General features: G+C 41.7%; 1 protein-coding gene across 1 annotated transcript in view; it reads right to left on the reverse strand.

The window, feature by feature from the left end:
- Positions 1-21,594, reverse strand: part of LOC309558690 (dynein axonemal heavy chain 7-like) — a gene marked incomplete at both ends in the record, with an annotated part of 107,477 nt that overhangs the window by 29,639 nt on the left and 56,244 nt on the right. Inside the window, 3 exons of the mRNA XM_082261748.1 lie at positions 3,359-3,443; positions 9,480-9,654; positions 16,904-17,009. Coding sequence (XP_082117874.1) covers positions 3,359-3,443; positions 9,480-9,654; positions 16,904-17,009 — 366 coding nt within the window. The remainder of the gene's footprint in view (positions 1-3,358; positions 3,444-9,479; positions 9,655-16,903; positions 17,010-21,594) is intronic.

Here is a 21,594-nt window from a genome sequence, read left to right on the forward strand (position 1 = left end):
CTCAAGGGACAAATTTTACTCCAGGGGACAAACCAAGGGTACCCCAGTTTCCTTGGGTCAGACCCCTCACTACGGGGACTGTCCCTGAGATATAAGGACAAATAGTGACCTTACTGTAATGTAAATGGGGGGCTGTCATGTAGAGGGGAGAGCTATAAAGTAAAGCTGGGGACTGCAATGTAAAAAGGGTCTGTGATGTAAAAGGAGGCTGTGTTGTGAGGAGGGAACTGTGATGAGAAGGGGGCATGTGATTTTTTTGGGGGGGGGTATGTAAAGGTGATTGACTGTGCTGTAAAGAGGGGGGCTTTATTACGAAGGGGGAACTGAAGACACTGAGGTAAGGATGGGACTGAGCCAACGCTGTGCAGGCTGTATATCATCTGTCTGCTGAGGAACACACACCCTAATTGCTCATTTTTGATAGTACGGTGGTGAATTTTGGACCTTGCTGTCTCCTTTACTTTTTATAACTTTTGGAACCCTTTATAGTTTTGCTTGGTGCAATATTAGACATGCTCCCTGTATGGCAAATTTTGTATGCACAGTTGTGCCTTGTGATCCACCTTACCTCTTTATATTTTGTGCATTTTACAACTGTTTTGTATGATATAAATATATGATATAAATACCATTGAAACAGAAGAAGGGCACCGTGATGTAAAGGGGGGACCATTGAAACAGAAGAAGGGCACTGTGATGTAAAGGGGGGACTGTGATGTGAAAGATTGGAGTTGTAGAACAAATACTGTATTAGATTCTGATGTCTGCTGGAAGAAAATGTAACTGACTAGACTCCCCTGAATTTTAATTCAAAAGCCCTGGTCTATAGCATATCACAGTCAGTTGCCTATTAATTTACAAAATTAATTTTCCATGTTTATATAGGGAGGAGGAAGAAACTGGAATGGCATCCACAGAACACCAGCATTTCAGAATCCTAAAGAGGTATTAAATCCGAAGGGAAACATTTATTATATTGTAGCTTACCAATTCTTAGATGTGATGGCTGCATTCGTTTTAGTTTAGGTTTTCTTTCATTTATTTTCAACAGGTGATCTAGCCCAGCCCTTTTCAACCAAGGTGCCTTGAGGTTTCTTCAGGCATGCATTGGCAAAATGCCTAAAAATTGCCCAATATTTGTATACAAGCCGGCGTGTGGATGAAGGCTGCCTTTTAGTTACACAAAGGGTCCTTTCACACGGTCAGCGTCCGACGAGGTCCGTTCTCTGCTCAGCGAGGGATCGATCTGCCGACCCCCGCTGAGCAGCCGGATGACAGCTCCGTCTCCACTTTGTGTGCGGAGACGGAGCTGTCAGATCCCCGCTGTCCTCTATGGGGAGATCGGATGAGAACGGACCGACTGTCCTCCCTCAACTGATCCCATCCGATCTGATCCTCTGGATGGATGGAAAATAGGGTTTCCATTCATCCGGATTTGACGGACAGGATCTGAAGCGGATAGCAGCGGGTTTCAGCGGAGATGTCTCCGCTGACACCCGCTGTCCCATAGGGATGCATGGAGCATCCGATCAGGTCCACATGAAAAACTGACAGGCGGATCTGATCAGATCGCCCGTGTGAAAGGACCCTAAGTCACAGGATTTCATTGTGCACCATAACAACCTTCTAGCTGCTGGCGTTGTAACGACTAATGGCATCATTGGTTGATTAGGAAGATGTTAGTAGCCTGCATAGCATCCTTGTTTGACCCTCCCCTTTCCCTCTCCATCAGCAGTGGGGTCAAATTAGCTAAGTGATGGAGAAACATTGGAATTCTAGTCAGTACCAGTTTGCAAAAATGTATTTGCTTTGGAAGAATAAATCACCTCTAACGTTGAGTGTCGTACTTGGACTTGTAGATGTTGCTGCATTATGTAAACATTTTAGAATAGTTTTCACATTTTAACATGGGGTTGCCTCGAGACTGTCAATTTATAAAGAGTGCTTCAAGATTGTCTATCATTTTTAAAGGGTGCATTGACTGAAAAAAGGTTGAGAAACACTTATCTAGCCAGAAAGTCTGTTGTTTTTCAACAGAGCAAGCTCTCCTGCAAATTTAGCAGGTTGAGTGTTGAGACAAACCATTTACCACTGGCAGCGGTCCTTACAATGATCAGCTTTTAATTAATAATGTAAAACCTTTATCCTGTAACTGCTTATAAAGTGTGAGCTGGAGTTTGGCTTTAACCGTACAACCCTTTTCCTAGACTGACAATGCTGCTGTCCGAAGGTTCCCCTGTGCTCCTTCACCCAGATTGGGGCACTCTAAAACAGGAGGTGTGTTAGTGACCAGATCACCAGGTAAAAACATAGCGAAAAAGCCACCACATCTAAGGATTGGTAAGATGCAAGATTATACATTTTTCATTCTGGGTTCATTACGTTTTTTTTTAACATTTTCCAACGTTTTTTTTTTTTTTTTGACAAAAATTGAGTTTTAAATTTAAATCAGCAAATGTTCATTTTGCAGATTTTCTGCCAAAATTATTTTTTTAAGTGGTATTTCAGGATAACCCTAAGGAAACACAACATTAGAGTATTGGCTCTGGTAATACCGTTTTATGTATTAAACATATTCTTTATATTTCTTTTACAGTTATTAAAAAATTATTTGATATAATATTCTTATGGGCTTACACCTTTATTTCTGTAAATGTTTTACTTTATATAAGAAATGTGTTTTATATAAAATATACTTCTTTATTAGCAGTTTTTGTTTGTCAGTGGTCAATCTTGGCTGCATTTAGGCTCCATTCACACCTAGGCAATTTGAATCATGGGCAGAATCGCCGCAATTCTGTCTATGATTCCAAATTGCGTCAAAACAAAGGACGCATTTGCGATGCCATTACTTCTTATTGGCACCCAATTGCTGTGTGATTTTGCGAATGTCACGGCAAAATCGCACTGCAATCGTGGCAATATCGCAACATGTGAAGCTTGTCGCTCAAAAAGGAGCAGGAGCTTCCTTCGAGCGATAGCATCACAAGTTGCGATTTGCTGCAACTGCAACACAATTTTGTTGTAGCAAAAATCGCACCGTGATTGGGCTGCCATTAAGGAGTAATGGCATTGAAAATGTGTCCTACGATTAAAATCGTCTAGGTGTGAATGGAGCCTTAGGGAGCTTGCTAGCGTGATTCTTGTGACTTCTTTCTGTAGTCTTTAGCACCATTTATTTGGCTGTTCTCTATAGATCTGCTATGTATTTTGAACCAGAATGCTCAGTTGAAAATGTATTTTATTGTTTGCCTCTTTTACCATGTTGGTATTATACTGTATTTCCCTGGGCACAGGTTTAGGTAATGGTAACTAAACTTAGTAACTTAGTACACCTCAATGTGGCACATACACTTACCAAAAGGTCTTTATCTAAAGCTGATGTTCCTGCAGAAGTAGTTTGATCTACCTGAAAATCTGAAAAAGAAGAGGCATCCTTTTTCCTAATAAAACAACAAAAAAAAACGAGAAACCGATAGGATTATTAAAAATGGGTAAAGGGAGTATTTTTTAATTTGCATCTTTTCATTCAGTAAAGTAAAAAAATGAAACAGCACATGTTCATTGCTTAATCTGTAGCACATGGCAGTGCAGTGTATGTTTTTCATGCTACCAAAGACCACCAAAATTAACCTAATGTACAAGTGATAATGATAACTTGACCCTAATGTAGTCTTAGGCCCCTTTCACACTTGTGCGACTTGTCCTACGACTTGGGACTGCAAAGTCGTATGACAAATCGTACTCCATAATTTCCAATGAGTACTGTTTATATCTGTGCTACTTCAAGTTCAAAGTAGTCCCTGCACTACTTTGGTCTGGCTTTGATGCGTTTTGAGGTTCATAGGCCTCAAGATTACACAGGCATTGCTTCAAGTCCAGTGAAAATCGTGTCAAAATTGTGGCAAAATCACACAACTTTTAGGTCACACAAGTGTGAAAGGGGCCTTAAAGTGAGTGTAAAGTCTCATGTTTTTTTTTTATAACAAACATGTTATACTTACCTCCTCTTTGCAGTGGTTTTGCACAGGGCAGCCCAGATCCTCCTCTTCTCAGGTCCCACTTCGCTGCTCCTGGCCCATTCTTCCTGTTGAGTGCCCCCACAGCAAGCAGCTTGCTATGGGGCGCCGGAGCCAAGCTGCAGCTCCATGTGTCCATTCAGACACAGAGCTGCTGTTTGGCACAGCCCCCTCTCTCCTGATTGGCTAACTGACTTTGATTGACAGCAGCGGGAGCCAATGGCGTCGCTGCTGTGTCTCAGCCAATCACGAGGGACCGTGGACATCGCTGGATAGAGATACAGCTCAGGTAAGTAATAGGGGGAATGAGAGGTGCTGCTGCACACAGAAGGCTTTTTATCTAAATGCATAGAATGCATTAAGATAAAAAACCTTCTGACTTTACAAAGCCATTTCCTTTAAACAAAATGTTGATGTTAAAGCGGAACTAAAGGGATGAATACTGAGTGCCAGTTTTCAGGCTTCTTCGTTGGCCAGCGGGACTGACATCACTCCCATGCATGCACAGGAACTAGTCATCCCAGGACTCAAGAGACCGGCTTGGCACTGTAAGCTGAACTTCAGTTCCTCTTTAAAAGGAGAAGTCTCACTACACTTTTTCTTTGTTGCCCCATCCCCCAGGCCACAAAGTGTATGTAGCATTATGTCCCATTTTTCTAGCTGGTCTCATCGGTAGGAATGCCTAGTCGACAGCAGGCTGCCACCTACATCCATGTATCTAGCAAGGAGATAAATTATTAGCTATGATTGTCAGCACTTTTCTTGGCCACCAGACACAGAGGGAGGGGGTGCGTCAGTTCCCCTTTTCTAATTCCTCTGTTTCTTCAATTGCCACTAAGATGCCGGGCTGCAGTGTCACTGGTTGCTAGGATGCATGGAGCTGGCACAGGTTGTGCACTGTTATTTCAAGACAAAACATAAATCTTTTACTATCTTTACTGTACTACTTAGGAACAATTTGTTTTATTTCAGTTCGACTTTAAATGTTGTGTTTTCAAATGCGTTAAATGATTCTCTATGTGTTATATATACAGTTGTGTTCAAAATAATAGTCCAACATCACTAACCAGATCAATCACTGTTTTTGGTATAAATTATATTTCTACATGGCAAATAATTTACTAGATAATAGAAAACCAACAGGCCCAACACTCATGGCATGCATGCTGCAGATTCTGTGTAAGTGAATCATTAATTGAAAGGGGCGTGTTAAATAAAATAGCAGTGTTGAATTTAATTGGTGAGGTCATTCAGTCTGTGAAAAAAACATGTGTCCCTTATGAAAGGATGAAGGCAGCAAATATTGTTCATGCTGGGTATTGTGCATTTCTCCCTGAAAATCCAAGTAAAATGGGCCATTCCAAACATTGTTCATAAAAACAGCATACTTTGAATATAAAAAGTTGATTGGAGAGGGGAAACCCTATAAAAAGAAGTAGAAAAACTGATAGGCTACTCAGCAAAATTGATCACAAATTCTTTAAAATGGCAACCAAAACCAGAAAGAAGTAGAAGAAAACGGAAAACTACCATTCATATGGATTGAAGAATAGCCAAAATGGCAAAGACTCAGCAGATGATCAGCTCCAGGGTGATCAAAGAAGGTCTAAATTTACTTGTGAGTACTGTAACAATTAGAAGACACCTACGTGAAGCCAAGCTATCGGCAAGAAGCCCCTGCAAAAGTTCCATTGTTGAAAAAACGACATGTGCTGAAGAGGTTATAATTGCCACAGAACACATTGACTGGCCTAATGAGAAATTGTGCAACATTTTGTGGACTGATCTAGGGGCCACAGACAGTTTGTCAGATGACCCCCAAACACTGAATTCAAGCCACAGTAAACTGTGAAGATAGTAAGGCATGGTGGCACAAGCATCATGATAGGGGGATGTTTCTCACACTATGGTGTTGGGCCTATTTACCGCCTACCAGGGATCATGGATCAGTTTAAATACATCAAAATAGTTGGAGAGTTCATGTTGCCTAAGGTCAAAGAGGAAATGCCCAAGAAATGGCGGTTTCAACAAGGCACGACCTCAAACACACCAGTAAGCGAACAGCATCCTGGTTCCAGATCAACAAGATTAATGTTATGGAGTGACAAGCCCAATCCCCGGACCTTAATCCAATAGAAAACTTGTGGGGTGATATAAAAAATGCAGTTTCTGAGATAAAACCAAGAAATGAAGAGGAATTGTGAAATGTATTGCGATCGTTCTGGGCTGGAATACCTGTTCACAGGTGCCAGAAGTTGGTCGACTCCATGCAACACCGATGAGAAGCAGTTCTCAGAAACAGTGGTTATACAACTAAATATTAGTTTATTGATTCACAGGAAAGCTAAAATCCTCAAGCATTTTCCAGTTTATACAGTAATTGAGTTTGTAAAGAAAAATGCAGACATTGCTATTTTTTGGAAAAGCCTAATATTCCTTTTTCCTCACTTTCTGTAAAGTAATAACTTTTTTCACCATGTTTTGATTTGGAATAGACTGTCTAGCCTTCAAATTGCATTTGTGTGTATAGAAATAAAAGCTATTATAAGGATTTGGAGCGCTACTAAATTTTTTAAACACACTGCTATTATTTTTAACACAACTGTATATGCTTACATTGATGTTGGGTTACAAACTTTTTATCTTTTAGCTTATGACCAAAAAAATGTAGAAGTAGTCTGAAGTGAGTAACATAGAAATGTATTTAATTTCTTTTTCCACTTATTTATTTTAGTAACTGCACTGTGTGAAGCAAAGGGATACAGTACATGAATAGAGTTGTGTGCAAATACTAATTAAGTTCAGTTCTTCAGATGATGATCCAAAACTATACTTTGGCTTGCGTTGATTAGTATCAGAACCTTATTCAACTAGACTGATAGTCTCTCGGCATTTTTTCTAAAAATAAATTGGCTACGCTGAAAAAAATACATTTTGGATTTCTACTTCTGCCACTTGTTTGGTGGAATCATCATCGCTATCAACAAACACTGTGAAGTCTATCTTGTTAATTCATTCAAAGATCACCCGCTATTGTCAAAATAAAGAGCATCCACAAATATATATATATATATTTGAACTGAATGGAAATCAAATAAATTTATGAACAAACTTGCTTTATTCCTGATGTCAGATGTTGACAAGTAGAAACTTTACCTATTGTAATTTGCATTACCGTATTTACATAGCAGGTACATACTGTGCAGCCCTTTACATAATATACATTTTTAGTCCTTTCCTTGTTGCCCAACCCAAAGAGAAACATGAATTTTTAATGAAATTCTGGAAAAAGTTCCAATGAGAGCATTCCTGATAAAAAAAATTGTATACCACATTCCAATGTTCCAACTTAAAGTGTAACTTATGGTTGTAAACATGAAATAGGAACAAAGCATATCCTTTTATAGTGTGTACATCCAGACTTTTGTCTGCTCCCCTTACCTCTGCTATCTGCATGGGTCACGTCTCACAAGTTTTCCTGACACCAAGAGAAAAAAGGTGACAGGGGAAAGATACCCAGCACACAGCCTGTGATTGACTGCCTGTTCCTGTGTGATGTGTGAAGAGGGGGGGTGTCCCTTCCCTCCAATCAGCTCTCAGAGCTCTCCTTACTGAGTTGTGCAGTGTGTAATTTATGCTCCCCACCCCCTGTTTTCTGGTAGCTCAGACAAGCTTTAAAAATTCTGGACTTTGAATGGATGTAGAGAAGAGAAGGTAGCAGATAAAAACAGGTACAACTTATGTCGGAGTATTTGTTTCATCTCTGTGTATCACCTGAAGCCAAGAGGCAATATGTAAGGGTTTAAATATTTACCTGCAGTTCGGCTGAATCTTGGTCACAAGAGTGCAGAACTAAGTGCACTCCTGCGACCCACAGGAGAAGTAAAGACAAAAGAGCTCAGTAGATCTGTTTCTGTAGAATGGGACTGTTGGAGAACTTTAATTCGATCAGCAGCTGCAGCCGACAAGCTGCACTGCTAATCGTGTATACTAGCAATGGAGGAATCACCCCCGCTGTCAGAATACAATAGCAGAGTGGGGAGGACTCCTCCATCCACCTCACTTATGTGGATGGGGGAATCCGTTTGTTGTATATCCAGCTTTACACTGAATCTAGACAAGTCTTAGCTCTACCCGCAGCTGGGGAGGTCATGCAAGCGCTGTCAACATTCAACAAATATCTTTATGCAGAACCACTAACTGGATGGCTGTACCTAAAGAAACTTCTTACAGTAGTGTAGCACTGCCCCCGTAGGGACTGCTTGATATTTACTTTGTAGGTTCCCCCTGATTACCAGCACCCCGCCATAAGTAAAGACAAGTCCTTGATTCTCCTTGGCTCACACTCCAATTATCAGTCCAGGGGTATTTGGTTGTTTTGTGGTTTATTGTAAAATGGGGATAGGAGAAGGAAATAGTGGAATACTCCAACTTTAACAATTCACAGTGATTGAAGACTCCTATCTTCTCTGCTTTACTATAGATTTGAAACAGCTAGGCTGTTGATTCATCCAGCCACTTTGGATGAATGTGGATTAAGCCTCGTAAGCCCCGAGAAGACTCAGTGAACAAGTTGTTATCTTCAGAACACTCTCCCTAGTATTCTCTCTCTCCTCTTCGGCTGACACCCGTCCACTGCCTGTCCTACTAGCAGGGGTGGCCCCCCTCAGGTCAGGCCTCTTGACACAAGTCCCTGTACTCATGATACTGTAGTCCCAGGGTCTCCAGTGTCTCCCCTCTCAGTCAGCTCTCCTGGACCTCTGGGTTTAGCTCCTCTCAACTGCTCCTCTGACCCTCAGCATGACTTCCTGCGGCCGCATGGCACCTCTCCAGAGAAGGCAGCTGCCCCCCTCCCTCCGGGACTCCGCTCTCCAGCCAAAGACCCCGCAGCACGTGCTTCTGGCTTTTATACAGTATCCTAGAATGCACCGAGGTGACCTGCCCTCTACCAATCACCAGGACTGTATCAAAAACCTTTGCACCAGTTTGTCAGGTTTCCTCCCACTGTCCAACAGGTCTCCCTATTGGACCAGTGTGAAACACTCTTCAGACTGAATGAATGGCATACTGAGCACAATGAGCAGACCTCACTAATAGATCTTGCTCCCTGATAGGCAAAGCGCAATATAGATTTACTTGCAGCTCCTCTGGTAAGCAGACAGAGCTCAAAACTATACTCTCTCACTAGCACCTACCTAGGAGGGTGCTACACTAGATACCAACTCATTTGTCTCTTCAGCTGCAGCTACCATGCAAAAAGCAAACTCCAGTTTATTTATTTCATCTAAACATGACTGGGTAATTGAAGTGAGTAATTTCTCACAATTTACTGTGTGAACCTTTTCAGCTTCTTTAGTAAATCAGCCTCATTATGTCTATATTTAAGGTGAATAAATTGCTCTAGCATACAAATTGAATAACAGGTACCTGTAAATAGAAAAGGAAAATTAAGAAACTTACATAATATCAACAAGGGCACTTCTGAAATCCTCTCTGTGTTTCTTTGGGTGGGAATAACTATTTTGTGTATTTTGTGAAAGTCTGGCCGACAGATTATCAGGTTTTGATTGTTCATACACTGGGAAACTCGCATGCAAGAGTTTGCTTCTCTTGTGATTTGGCATGGCAGATAATCCTAAATAAAAAAAAAAAAAATAGGAAAATCACACAGAACTGTTATTTAGACAAACATTTTTAAAAATGCATATTTTTTATGCAGGTAAAGTGAATTAAAAGCAAACATCTTAGTTTTGGATAAAGTGTGGAATAGTTGCAATTCTGGTTGGGGATTTTTTAATTTATTTTTGTTGCCGTTTGTATTGTAAGTTTTCCCCCCATTTTGCGTCCCAAAAGGAGGGGATTTCCCCTTAACCTGTTGCTGCCCATTTAAAAAATGTGTGCCACAGCAAAAGGGTGGGCTTTAATGCCCATACGCTGCACATATGCGGGGACTAGAGTTGTGTCTTCCTGCACTGTATGCTTCAATTTAAATATACAGCCCCATAGCCTAAAATAGCAAGGCACTCCCCTGCTCCTCCCTTCCCAAAACTAACAGGCTGACTGCAGACTGCAGACTGCACTGGTAACTCCTGGTTGTGAAAACAAGAAGTTCAGGGTAGCAGCACTGAGGGAGCAGAAGCCAGCAGCAGTGAAAGCTGTAAACTGCAAGTGCTGGAGTAAGAATTAAAAAAAATAGTTTAATGGGGAAATGTTGATTTTATTGTGCTTAATGTGTTAGACCAGTGTTTTTCAACCTTTTTTCAGTCAATTATGGACAATATTGAGGCACCCTTTAAACATTGTGCACAGTCTCGAGGCACCCCATGCTAAAATGTAAAAATTATTCTAATAGCTTTACATAATGCAGCAGCATCAACACATAGGACACCCAACGTTAGAGGGAATTTACTCTTCCAAAGCAAATACACTTTTGCAAACTGGTACTGACTAGTATTCCAATGTTTCACTTCTCCCTCAGTTTTTCTCCATTACTCAGCTAATGTGACCTAAACACTGATGGAGAGGGGTAGGAGAGGGGGATACAAGGATGCTGTGCAGGCGACTGACATCCTTCATATCAGCTGATGAAGCTATTGGACGCTGGCAGCTAGAAGGTTGTAATGGTGCACAATAAAAACCTGTGGCTTTGTGGAACTAAAAGCCAGCCTTCATCCACACGCCAGCTTGTATACAACTTTTGGGCAATTTTTAGGCATTTTGCCAAGGCACCCCTGAAGAAACCCCAGGGCACCCTGGTTGAAAAAGGCTGTGTTAGGCTAACAAATGCTGAGGATTAAATACTCTTGAAAACTGTCACTTCCTGTTCCAGTGACAACCATGAAATGATGCGCCACTCGCCCACACCTTCATGCCCTCTCTGCTATTCACAGAACTCATACTATTATTGTCCCATAATGTAATGCATTCTGTGAATCGGTAGGGGGGATCCTGCCATTTGTCCACTCCTCCACCATTCTCAGAACATACTGCATTGTTGAACAATAAGCTTCGTTTATGCAGGCGACGATGCCTTTATTTCACAAACAAGCTATTTTTTGGCACGTCTGTAACTGGCAGCCCACTAATATCTGACTATTAGGACATGCAGTTGCATGGGCACAGTCGTCCTAATGTGAGAGGCATTGGGCCGCTCACCTGCATCCATGCAATTAGTTCATAGTGCATTAAAGGTGAAAAAATACACGCAGATGCAAATGAAAAATAAAGTTTATTGTTTTTAGTTTCAGTTCAGTTCTGACACTGCAACCGGTTTAGGGTAACAGGGAATGTTGGGGAGATGCCTGACAGTTGTTTCTTGTGGCTTTACAAATACAATCCATATTTTCTCTTAGTACATATATGTGGAATTGTTTAATCACATTAACAAGTTTATGGATATTAAAGGTGCATATTTACCCTTTGTACTAATACATCCAATAACGGATAAATCATGTTAAAATACATATAAATTTTATTAACATATCACATTTAAAATTAGATACACAGAGATGTAGACAAAACGAGCTGATTGTATATGCTAAGTACAAACATGAGACATGAATTGGTTCTTTACGCTAAAACATTTTGATCGGTTTCACCGAGACGGCTTCTTCAGAAAATGAGCGTAAGTATGGATCCCACTGAGGCGTGGAGAAGGTATTGTATGAGATGGTGTGTGAGCCAGGGCCCAACGGCCACGAACACTCAAAGGCTGTGCGAGTCCCACCGCTAATGGTCTCCCGCAGAGGGGGATAAAGGGGCCAAGGTCATACAATTTATACTTAGCCAGTAGGGATGATCGAACGGTTTGGGTCGACCATTGGTTCGACCCGAACATTGGGTGTTCGAAATTCGGCCGAATTCCGAACTTTTTGCTGAAAAAGTTCGGAATTCGGCAACCAGAACCGACCAAAATGCAATGGGACAGGAAATGGGCTTTAAAAGCCCGTGATTGGACCAGAACCATCAGTAAAAGCCAATTGAGGGGGCAGGAGAATGCTAGGAATGTGATTGGAGTGACTAGGGGGTCCAGAGGCCAATCATTAGTGAATATGCCCCCCAGTATATAAGATAGCCCTGCCAAATTCCTAGCATTGTAATACAGGGACGTGGAAGAGAGTGGAAGCAGTTCTGTTACTTCTGCTTCAAAGTGTCATTTAGCAATTATTAGTGTGAGGAAAGGGATATCTAGTGTAGTTAGGGTGCTATTTTCCACTTTAGTTAGATTCAAAAATCTAATTTCTGTAGGGAAAGTGTTAAGTGCCAGGGTGACCGTAGTGTACTGTAGGGTGAACTGACTCTGACTGCTATGGCAGGGTGACCAAACCCTTCCATTTCAGGGTGACCGCTATAGAGAAAAGATCGTTGCTCTTAGGTCACTTATAGAACAGCGATATGGCTTCTCGCCTGTCACCCTGCTTTTTGCTGCAGGCGTTTATAGGGCTTTTTTGAGGACATGTTTGGAGTCAGGCATGACGTCTGAACTTCTGTATAGGGGTATATATACACACACACGTCTGTATATATACACATACACATATATAGGTGTGAAAGTAGCAGAACACTATGCTTGCGCTAATGAAATAATTAACAGGCATATGGCTCCGCTCCTATCACACCTATATATGTGTATGTGTACATATAAAAGTGTGTGTGTATATATACCCCTATACAGAAGTTCAGATGTTTTGCCTGCCTCCAAAGACCTCAAAAAAATGCCCAAAAAAACGTCTTCGCAAAAAAAAAAAAACGCCCAGGTGTGTTATTGCAGGCGTTTTTTTGGGCATTTTTTTGGGGTCTTTGGAGGCAGGCAAAACATCTGAACTTCTGTATAGGGGTATATATACACACACACTTATATGTATTTATACACATATATAGGTGTTATAGGAGCGGAGACATATGCCTGTTAATTATTTCATTAGCGCAAGCATAGGGTTCTGCTATTTTCACACCTATATGTGTGTATGTGTATAAATACATATAAGTGTGTGTGTATATATACCCCTATACAGAAGTTCAGATGTTTTGCCTGCCTCCAAAGACCCACAAAAAATGCCCAAAAAAAATGCCTGTACCAAAAAAAAACGCCCAGGTGTGTTATTGCAGGCGGTTTTTTTGGGCATTTTTTGTGGGTCTTTGGAGGCAGGCAAAACATCTGAACTTCTGTATAGGGGTATATATACACACACACACTTATATGTATTTATACACATACACACATATAGGTGTGAAAAGAGAGAAGCCATATGGGTGTTAATTATTTCTTTAGCGCAAGTATAGTGTTCTGCTACTTTCACACCTATATATGTGTATGTGTATATATACATATAAGTGTGTGTATATATACCCCTACACAGAAGTTCTGATGTTATGCCTGCCTCCAATAACCCCCAAAAAATGCCCAAAAAAACGCTTGCTACAAAACCGGCAAGGTGTGAAAATAGCGGAGCCATATCCCTGTTCTATATTAATTCTAATACAAACAATCTTTTTTTTTCTGGTTCTGGACATGCTACAGAGCTGAAACTTCACAGGTACACTTTTTAGACCCCCCAGACACTAAATCCAAAGAAATCTCATTTTTTTTTCAATAATTTTTTCAATAATTGTCTCTCTATCAAAAATGAAAATTTTTAAGAACTTTTTTTTGTGTGATTAATAGTCTCTGGGGCATGGCCCAGAACCCTAGGCACTTTTTAGGGACATTTATTGGGTTTTAGGGCTTCAAAATGGGTTTTTTTGATTACCGAAGTTCGGGTCCCATTGATTTCAATGGGGTTCTGAAATCCGGGCCGAACTTTCGGGAAGTTCGTGTTTTCTGGTCGAAAAGTTTGAAAAAGTTTTGAAAAGTTCGATCATCCCTATTAGCCAGAACATAGGAACATATTCAGCATCGCATGAGTTAAAAAGACACGAAGGTAAGTGAGTATCTCTGCCAAAAAAAGGGACACAGATCTGACTCTCCAATCAAGGTGGGAAATGCATCCACCAAAAAAGGAGGAAAAAAACCACAGGAAAATTTCCAGATCCAAAAGAAAATAATAATAATTAATTAAATAATGATTGGAGAGACGGGGAAAAAAAGGTAACAAAACAACCCCCAGAGACCAAGGCAGGATCAAGGCACAATGCAGTGTGGACTGGAAAGGTACTTGTCTCTTGGACACAGCCCAGACAGGATGTTACAGGCACAATGCAGACAAGTACCTTTCCAGTCCACACTACATTGTGCCTTGATCCTGCCTTGGTTTCTGGGGGGTTGTTTTGTTACCTCCCCCCCCCCCCCCCCCCTGTCTCTCCAATCATTATTTAATTAAATATTCTTTTCTTTTGGATCTGGAAATTTTCTTGTGTTTTTTTCCTCCTTTTTTGGCGGATGCATCTCCCACCTTGGAGAGTCATATCTGTGTCCCTTTTTTGGCAGAGATACTCACTTACCTTCGTGTCTTTTTAACCCATGCAATGCTGAATATGTTCCTATGTTCTGGCTAAGTATAAATTATATGACCTTGGCCCCTTTATCCCCCTCTGCGGGAGACCATTAGCGGTGGGACTCGCACAGGCTTTTATGCTTTCGTGGCCCTTGGGCCCTGGCCCACACACCATCTCATACAATACCTGCTCCACGCGTCAGTGGGATCCATACTTACGCACATTTTCTGAAGAAGCCATCTCAGTGAAACCGGTCAAAATGTTTTTGTGTAAAGGACCAATTCATGTATCATGTTTGTACTTGGCATATACAATCAGCTCGTTTTGTCTACATGTCTGTGTACCTAATTTTAAATGTGATACGTTAATAAAATTTATATGTATTTTAACATGATTTATCTGTTATTGGATGTATTAGTACAAAGGGTAAATATGTACCTTTAAAGTCCCAAGAACATTTCCCTTCTCTTTTTGATATTGTTTATGGGGATGTTGGTGCAGTACTACATTAACTATCTTGGCACCATCTATTTAATTTTTTCTCAAGTTTATGGATATGGAGGAACAGACAGCCACAAGCAGGAGGCTAGAGCTGGCTAATAAGTTAGCAACAGTAACTTGGAACAGTTTGCTCATCTATTCAATCAACTCTTCCCCTCCGAACAACTGCTGGTTTGGCCTAAAGGTGGCCATAGATTACCAGCCGGCGGAATGCCCAAAAAAAGAAGAATGGATTCACACATAAGTGAGGTAGTGAGAGGAATCCCCTCTGCTAAGACACTGTATTCCAACAACTGGAATTATCCACTTGTCAGAATACACAGATCAGCCAATGGGCTGCAGAAGCTAATGGAAAAAAGTTTTCTAATGTTTCCGTTCAACAGAGATTGATCTAATGGTAAACTTTTGTCAAACAGGGTCGGCCATACATGGATCAAAACTCTCTCTATCTATCACTCTCTCTCTCTCTATCAAGGATCCCCTCTACAAATTTTAGATTTGTCATGTGGGGGGATTGTCATTACCAGTGGGGAAGGCGATTAATGAACTCAAGAAAAAAAATGTTTTTGAAATCTGCTGCAACAAAGGGAGTTGAGTGCAACAAGGTTTATGCCACCTACTTAAGATCTCTCTTTTTTCACAATTGAATATTTCACTGAGCACATGTAGTATAGCTATTGCAACATTTTACACACTCCGACACCCCAGGTACAGGTGTCCTACACAGCAGCCAGAGCGTTGTTCGAAACCTGGATTTCCCACCCCTCCTCTCCCCTGCCCAATCACAGAACGCTTTGCATTTGCAGTAAACCAGTAAATTGTATGTAGTGCTACTCCCACAAGACAAGGAAACAGTCCAGAAGTTGTTTTTTTTTTTTTTTTTGTTCTATTGGAGAAAACAACTTGAATAGGGTATGGGATTTATAGGATGCCCAGTTTGACTTCATCAATAGTGATGAGGACAACTTCCTTCTCTATGTAATCCAGAAAATGAACATAAATTTGACTGTATTTCCTCCAGGAACAGCAACAGTCTCTATGAACTTGGGAAAAAAATTCTCCTTTACAGGGGGATTTCCCCCAGAGTAGAATTTTAGAAAAACCTATGCTTGCAGGAGCTCTATGTCCCCTTTCCTTGAAAATACCACCCCACCTGGCTGCTAAGTGAAATATCCCAGAACAAAGGATTGGGACGCAGCTTGCTGGCACAGTCCCAGAAAAGCTTGCTTGATATTACATCCGGGAGCTTTAACCCTTTCTGGCCCTGGGGGATGTAGAAGTACTCACACTGTCCCTGGAAATCCTGCTGTCTTAGAAAACATAACTAGTCAGGCCTCCTGCTGTACAGGTCCTGTTCTGCAAACCAGGGTGTCTCCCAACCCAGACCATGGGATAGAAGAGATCCCTCTGTAGGCAGAGCCCCCCTATACCCAGGGTCCCCTCCCAGGCCACATGACACAGCTTCCTCACTGCATTTTCCACCTAACTCCATTGCTAGCCAGGCTCCAGATTATAACCTAGCCTCCACCCACTAGCTTCCAGAAACTTCTCCAAGTTTCTAGAATTAGGGGAAGGTACCAGAGGACAGACCATTAGAGCCCTCTGCCTGATCTACAGTAATCCATCCCAATTAACAGACTCACGCAGCTACCATTAGTAACAAAAACAAATTTACCTACATTAACCTAGCACTAGAAGGTGCTACGTGTAAACAAAAGATAAAGATCCAGGAGGTAGCAAACACCACTTTGTACTCAACCTCTTGTATACCAGCAGATTTTAAATGCTTATTTTTTCTGAAGTTCTTCTATAAGTAAAAACTGGAAGAATACTTTTAATCCAAATTCTTAGTATTGAAATGCATAATATTTAACATTTGTTTAAAAAAGAAACACATTCATATAAAACCAAAATCACAAATGTTGCTTGAAAATAATACTTTCACTTACCAGGTTTGAAGCCATAAGGCTTATTGACGTCTTGCAGTTCATTACCTCTCTCTTCTTTCAGAAGAAATGAGGGTTGGTTTTTCTTCCACTCAGGCTTGGAACTCACCTAAAAGGAACATCGAAAAAATGTGTCATCTCTTTCATTTGCTAGATCAAAAGAAGGCCTCATACACATGTGTGGTTTGGCCCATCAGAATCAATTCCAGAATTTTCCGACACCCTGGAGGTATAGGTGCAGCATTCAGCCCACTGTTAGCAGCCAGGTAAAATCAATGATAGGAAGAGAAAGGGGGGGGAGGGAGGGGGGGACAAGAGGAGAACAGAGAAGGAATAAAGGAAAAGGGAGAAAAAAGGGAGAGGGAGACAAGGAAGCAAGAATGGAAAAATAAGAAAAAAGGAAGAAAGATCAGAACAAAAGACCAAGAAAAAATGATGAGGGCTGGTGGGATTTTAATGGTACCGTAGAAAAAATCATAGAAAAAGTGGTAAAATCAAGTATTTTATTTATACATCATTAAAAACCAGGTAGGGGGAGACATTTGTATATGTATAAAAACATATCATCGAGTACATACAATGCAGTAAAAGAGGTACAGACAATAAGCGATGATAAATATATAGCTCATCCGATGTGCAGGACCTCGGAGAATTAACCCAACATGTTTCGCAGCCTATTTGGGGCTGCTTCTTCAGGGGTCTGTAACATGCTATATAAGAAGAGTCTTAATAGACCTATGTAGAAAGATAACAGGTAATAAATAAACAAACAAAATACAACTTAATGGTTAAACATGCACATGCGGCTCCTGTGTATACAATGCACAGCCCATCACCACAAATCGTCACCCGGCAGTGCACCAAGGAGAAAGAGAGCCCGGGATCCCCACAGTACGTCTTACCCACGGATGTGGAGGAGAGATAAGGCAGGGACAGCCAAGTGGCGTGTGTGTTATGAACCGAACGAGGCATCCAAGGGGATACCAATAGGGTTCGAAAAGTGAAAAAAAGACACCAAAGGTTCCCAAAGGGATATCCAAGGGATGTGTTCACTCAAAAAAGTAAAAAATAAAAAGGCAATAGTTTACCTTCAATAGTACTGAATTATATACAGCTCGATAATGAGACAGAGTAAATTGGAACCCAAAAGCCCCTGTCTCTGAAGAGAGAAATACAAGATATATTTAGAGACATAAATACTCCTAGCGGAAACAACTTAAAGGGAACAGAGGAAAAAGAGTGAAGGGGAGAGAGGCCAGAGAACATAGAAAGAAAGAAAGAGGGAACAAAAGAAGCGACACTGGGAAAGGAGAAAATAGAGGGAGGGAAAAAACAAGAACCGGAAAAGAAAAAATAGGAAAAGAGAGGGGAGGGGGAGAGGTGAAGAAGGAGAAGCAAGGGAACTGTAAGAGAAAAAGAAAAGAAAAGAAAAGAGGTGGCTACCTCACAGAGAATGCTAATAAATTTTGGAGAGGCCGATGGAGGAAAAAGCAGCTAAGCATCTACAGATACAGTGGGTAGTGTCTAGTTGTCATGCTCGTTCTGAGGCACGCCAGAGGAACCTCCTAGTAGTATCCAGATAGAGTTGTCCCAGTAGCACAAAGCACCTAATGGGGAGACACAGGAAAAAATTGGAAGTGAGACACAGCCTGAGGGATCGCATGATAGCAAACCTCCGGGCATGACCACCAATCAAACAGCAGACCTCCGGGCAAGACCATCGACACGTACTTACCCACATGTATTCCGATGGAGAGCATGGCCTTCTCACAAAGGTATGAAACGCCAAGCTTCCCGCTTATGAACTACCTCAACCCGACGCCAGGGGGCGCGTCATGGACATGCGCCATGGCGTGGGTCAGATCCTCAACTGTGTGCGCACCGGAAGCGCGCATAGTGCTGCACTGAACTCGGCCACACCACGCAGCCGCATGCAGCCATGGAGAGCGGAAGTGGAGGTGACATACCTCCACATCCCGCGCCTCCACCCGAGGATCACACATCCGTGGGAAGCGAGAGGAGGAGCCAGGACTCACCAACCCACCATAGGGGCAGAATAAACCAGGCGATCAGAGGGGTAGATGAGCGTGCATTACAGACAGTAACAAAGGGAGCCAATTAAGCATGTGAATGGATCAAAATAAAAATAAAAATAAAAATGAAACAAAAACAGAGTTACCATGTAGACAACAAAGTATACAAGGAAATACACCTAGTGCAGCAATAGATGCAGTATATATAATACACTACATTTGACAATAGCGTGGCGATCCGTAGCTGGGGGGGGAGGAAAGAGGGGAGGGAAAAAAGGGGGGAAGGGAAACATAACCAGCAAAGGACCGTCACGTTGTATACATAATAAAATATCATAAATTACCTTTCCATGAATAAATCAAGAGTTTATGGAAATTGCCACATGAGTCCAAACTGAGGACTGGTCAAGAACAAATCATAAAGAAAATAAATAAACATGTGGCTCCCAGGAAGCAGTTATCAAAAAAGCCTCACAAACGCACAATTACGTTTGTGGGGTAAGCTGATTTTTATTTCTCCCAGAGTCTTTGTAGCCCTATCTCATGATTGCCAGGTGAGACAAGGGACCAAAGTGCATGGGATAGGGGTCCCGTCAGGTGTGAGTGGGGTAATATGTCTAAATGGATAACTGTAGAAAGTGTATGGGACATTACGGTGTCAGATTGCAAGACAGTCTCTATCTCAAGAATGGTTTATAGGTTAAAACCTCATTGATTCCTGGGGGTTTGATGGCATCAAGCGACTCAATCCAGTAAGTTTCTTTTTGTAAGATGCGCTTGTCCCAATTCCCCCCGCGGGGGTCTGGGGCAATAACATCCAAAACCGTAAATTTCACAGTTTTGTTGTTATATTCATGGTGCAAACCAATGTGCCTGGTGACACTCGTTTGTATAGTTCCGCCTTCAGAGTGGTAGATGTGGTCCCCAATACGTTGGCTCAACTTACGAATAGTTTTGCCAACGTAGAAGGCCCCACATTGACAGGTCATCAAATAAACAACACCTTGCGTGTTGCAATCAGCAAAGTGTTTGGGCCTAAAGTATCTGCCGTTAGGTAGTCGGACCTTCGGTCCGCAAAGGATCCAGGGACATTTGTTGCAGGATCCACAGGGATAGGTGCCTTTTTTAAGAAACTGAGGAGTGTTATCTGGTCTGTAGTGACTTTTTGTCAAGCGGTCCCGAAAGGAAGTCGCACGTCTAAATACCAGATTGGGTCTGGTACCTAGATATTTGGCTAAGGTGTGATCCTGGGTAAGGATGGGCCAATGTTTGCTGAGGATCCTACGTAACAGATTGTCATGTGCAGAAAAGGTGGTAATAAATCTGACATTTTGATTGACCTGTTGGTTCTTGACTTTGTAGAGAAGTTCAGTTCTCGACCAGGACATAGCTCGATTATATGCTTTTCTAAGCAATTTTCTGGAGTAACCCCTCACCAGTAGGCGCTCTTGCAAATGTTTGGCTTGTATTTTGAATTTATCTTCCGTAGAGCAATTCCTGCGGAGTCTTAAATATTGGGCATAGGGAATGCTATTTATCAGGGGGGTGGGATGGGCACTTGCTGCGCATAGGATCGTATTGCCAGCACTAGGCTTGCGATAAAGGTCGGTATCAATAGATCCATCTGGCAAAAGGCTGATCTTCACGTCCAAAAAAGGAATTTCAAATTTATTGAAAGAATAGGTGAATTTTAGATTCATGTTATTGTGATTTATAGCTGAAAAAAAGAGCATCAGATCCTCTTGAGTTCCCGTCCAAATGATGAGCAGGTCATCAATGAATCTGTGCCAGATAAGTATATATGACAGCCATCTATCCATATTTTTTCGTCAGAGAAGACCAGCCTTTCCCAAGCGCCAAGGTAGAGATTGGCGTAAGAAGGTGCGCAGCAAGTGCCCATCGCAACCCCCTGGATTTGCAGGTATATTTGATCAAGGAAGGTGAAATAGTTTCTGGTGAGAATAAACCTAAGGAGTCTGAGAACAAACTCCATTAGGGGCCAGGTAGTGTGGTCCTGCTCTTTAAGGAAGGACTCCGCCATCCGGATGCATATCTATGGCAACGAGCAGGGCATCCGGAGGGACGTGAATCTCTTCCAAATGTTTGAGCAAGTCAGTGGTATCTCGAATATAAGACGGAAGTCTCACAACATGTGGTAACAAAAAAGAGTCCACGTACCTGCTGGCATTCTCAGTGAGTGATTGATTTCTCCGAAACAATCGGCCTACCGGGGGGGCGCTCAAGGTTCTTGTGTACCTTGGGCAAGGTATAAAAGGTCGGGGTCTTAGGATGTTTGGTATTCAAAAAATTATAAGTGTCTCTGTCAATCAAACCATCGGTGAAGGCATTTGAACATAACAATTTAAATTCATGGATGAAGTCCTGAATGTTATTGGGAGAGATAGGAAGGTACCAATCCCGATTATTCAAGACCTCAAGGCACATGGTTTCATACTGAGAAGGGGACAGAACAACAATGTTACCACCCTTGTCAGCTGGTTTTATCAGAATATCTTTATTGGTTTGAAGTTGTTTAAGAGCCTCTGTCTGCTCAGGACTTAAATTACTGGGTATGGAGGGCCACGTCGTTTGTTTGATTTCTGATGATACTCTTTGGACAAACACCCAAATATTGGGGTTAGTCGTCAAGTCGGGGAATTT

This window comes from Pelophylax lessonae (assembly GCF_965119305.1).
Source record: "Pelophylax lessonae genome assembly, chromosome: 6".
NCBI lineage: Eukaryota > Metazoa > Chordata > Amphibia > Anura > Ranidae > Pelophylax > Pelophylax lessonae.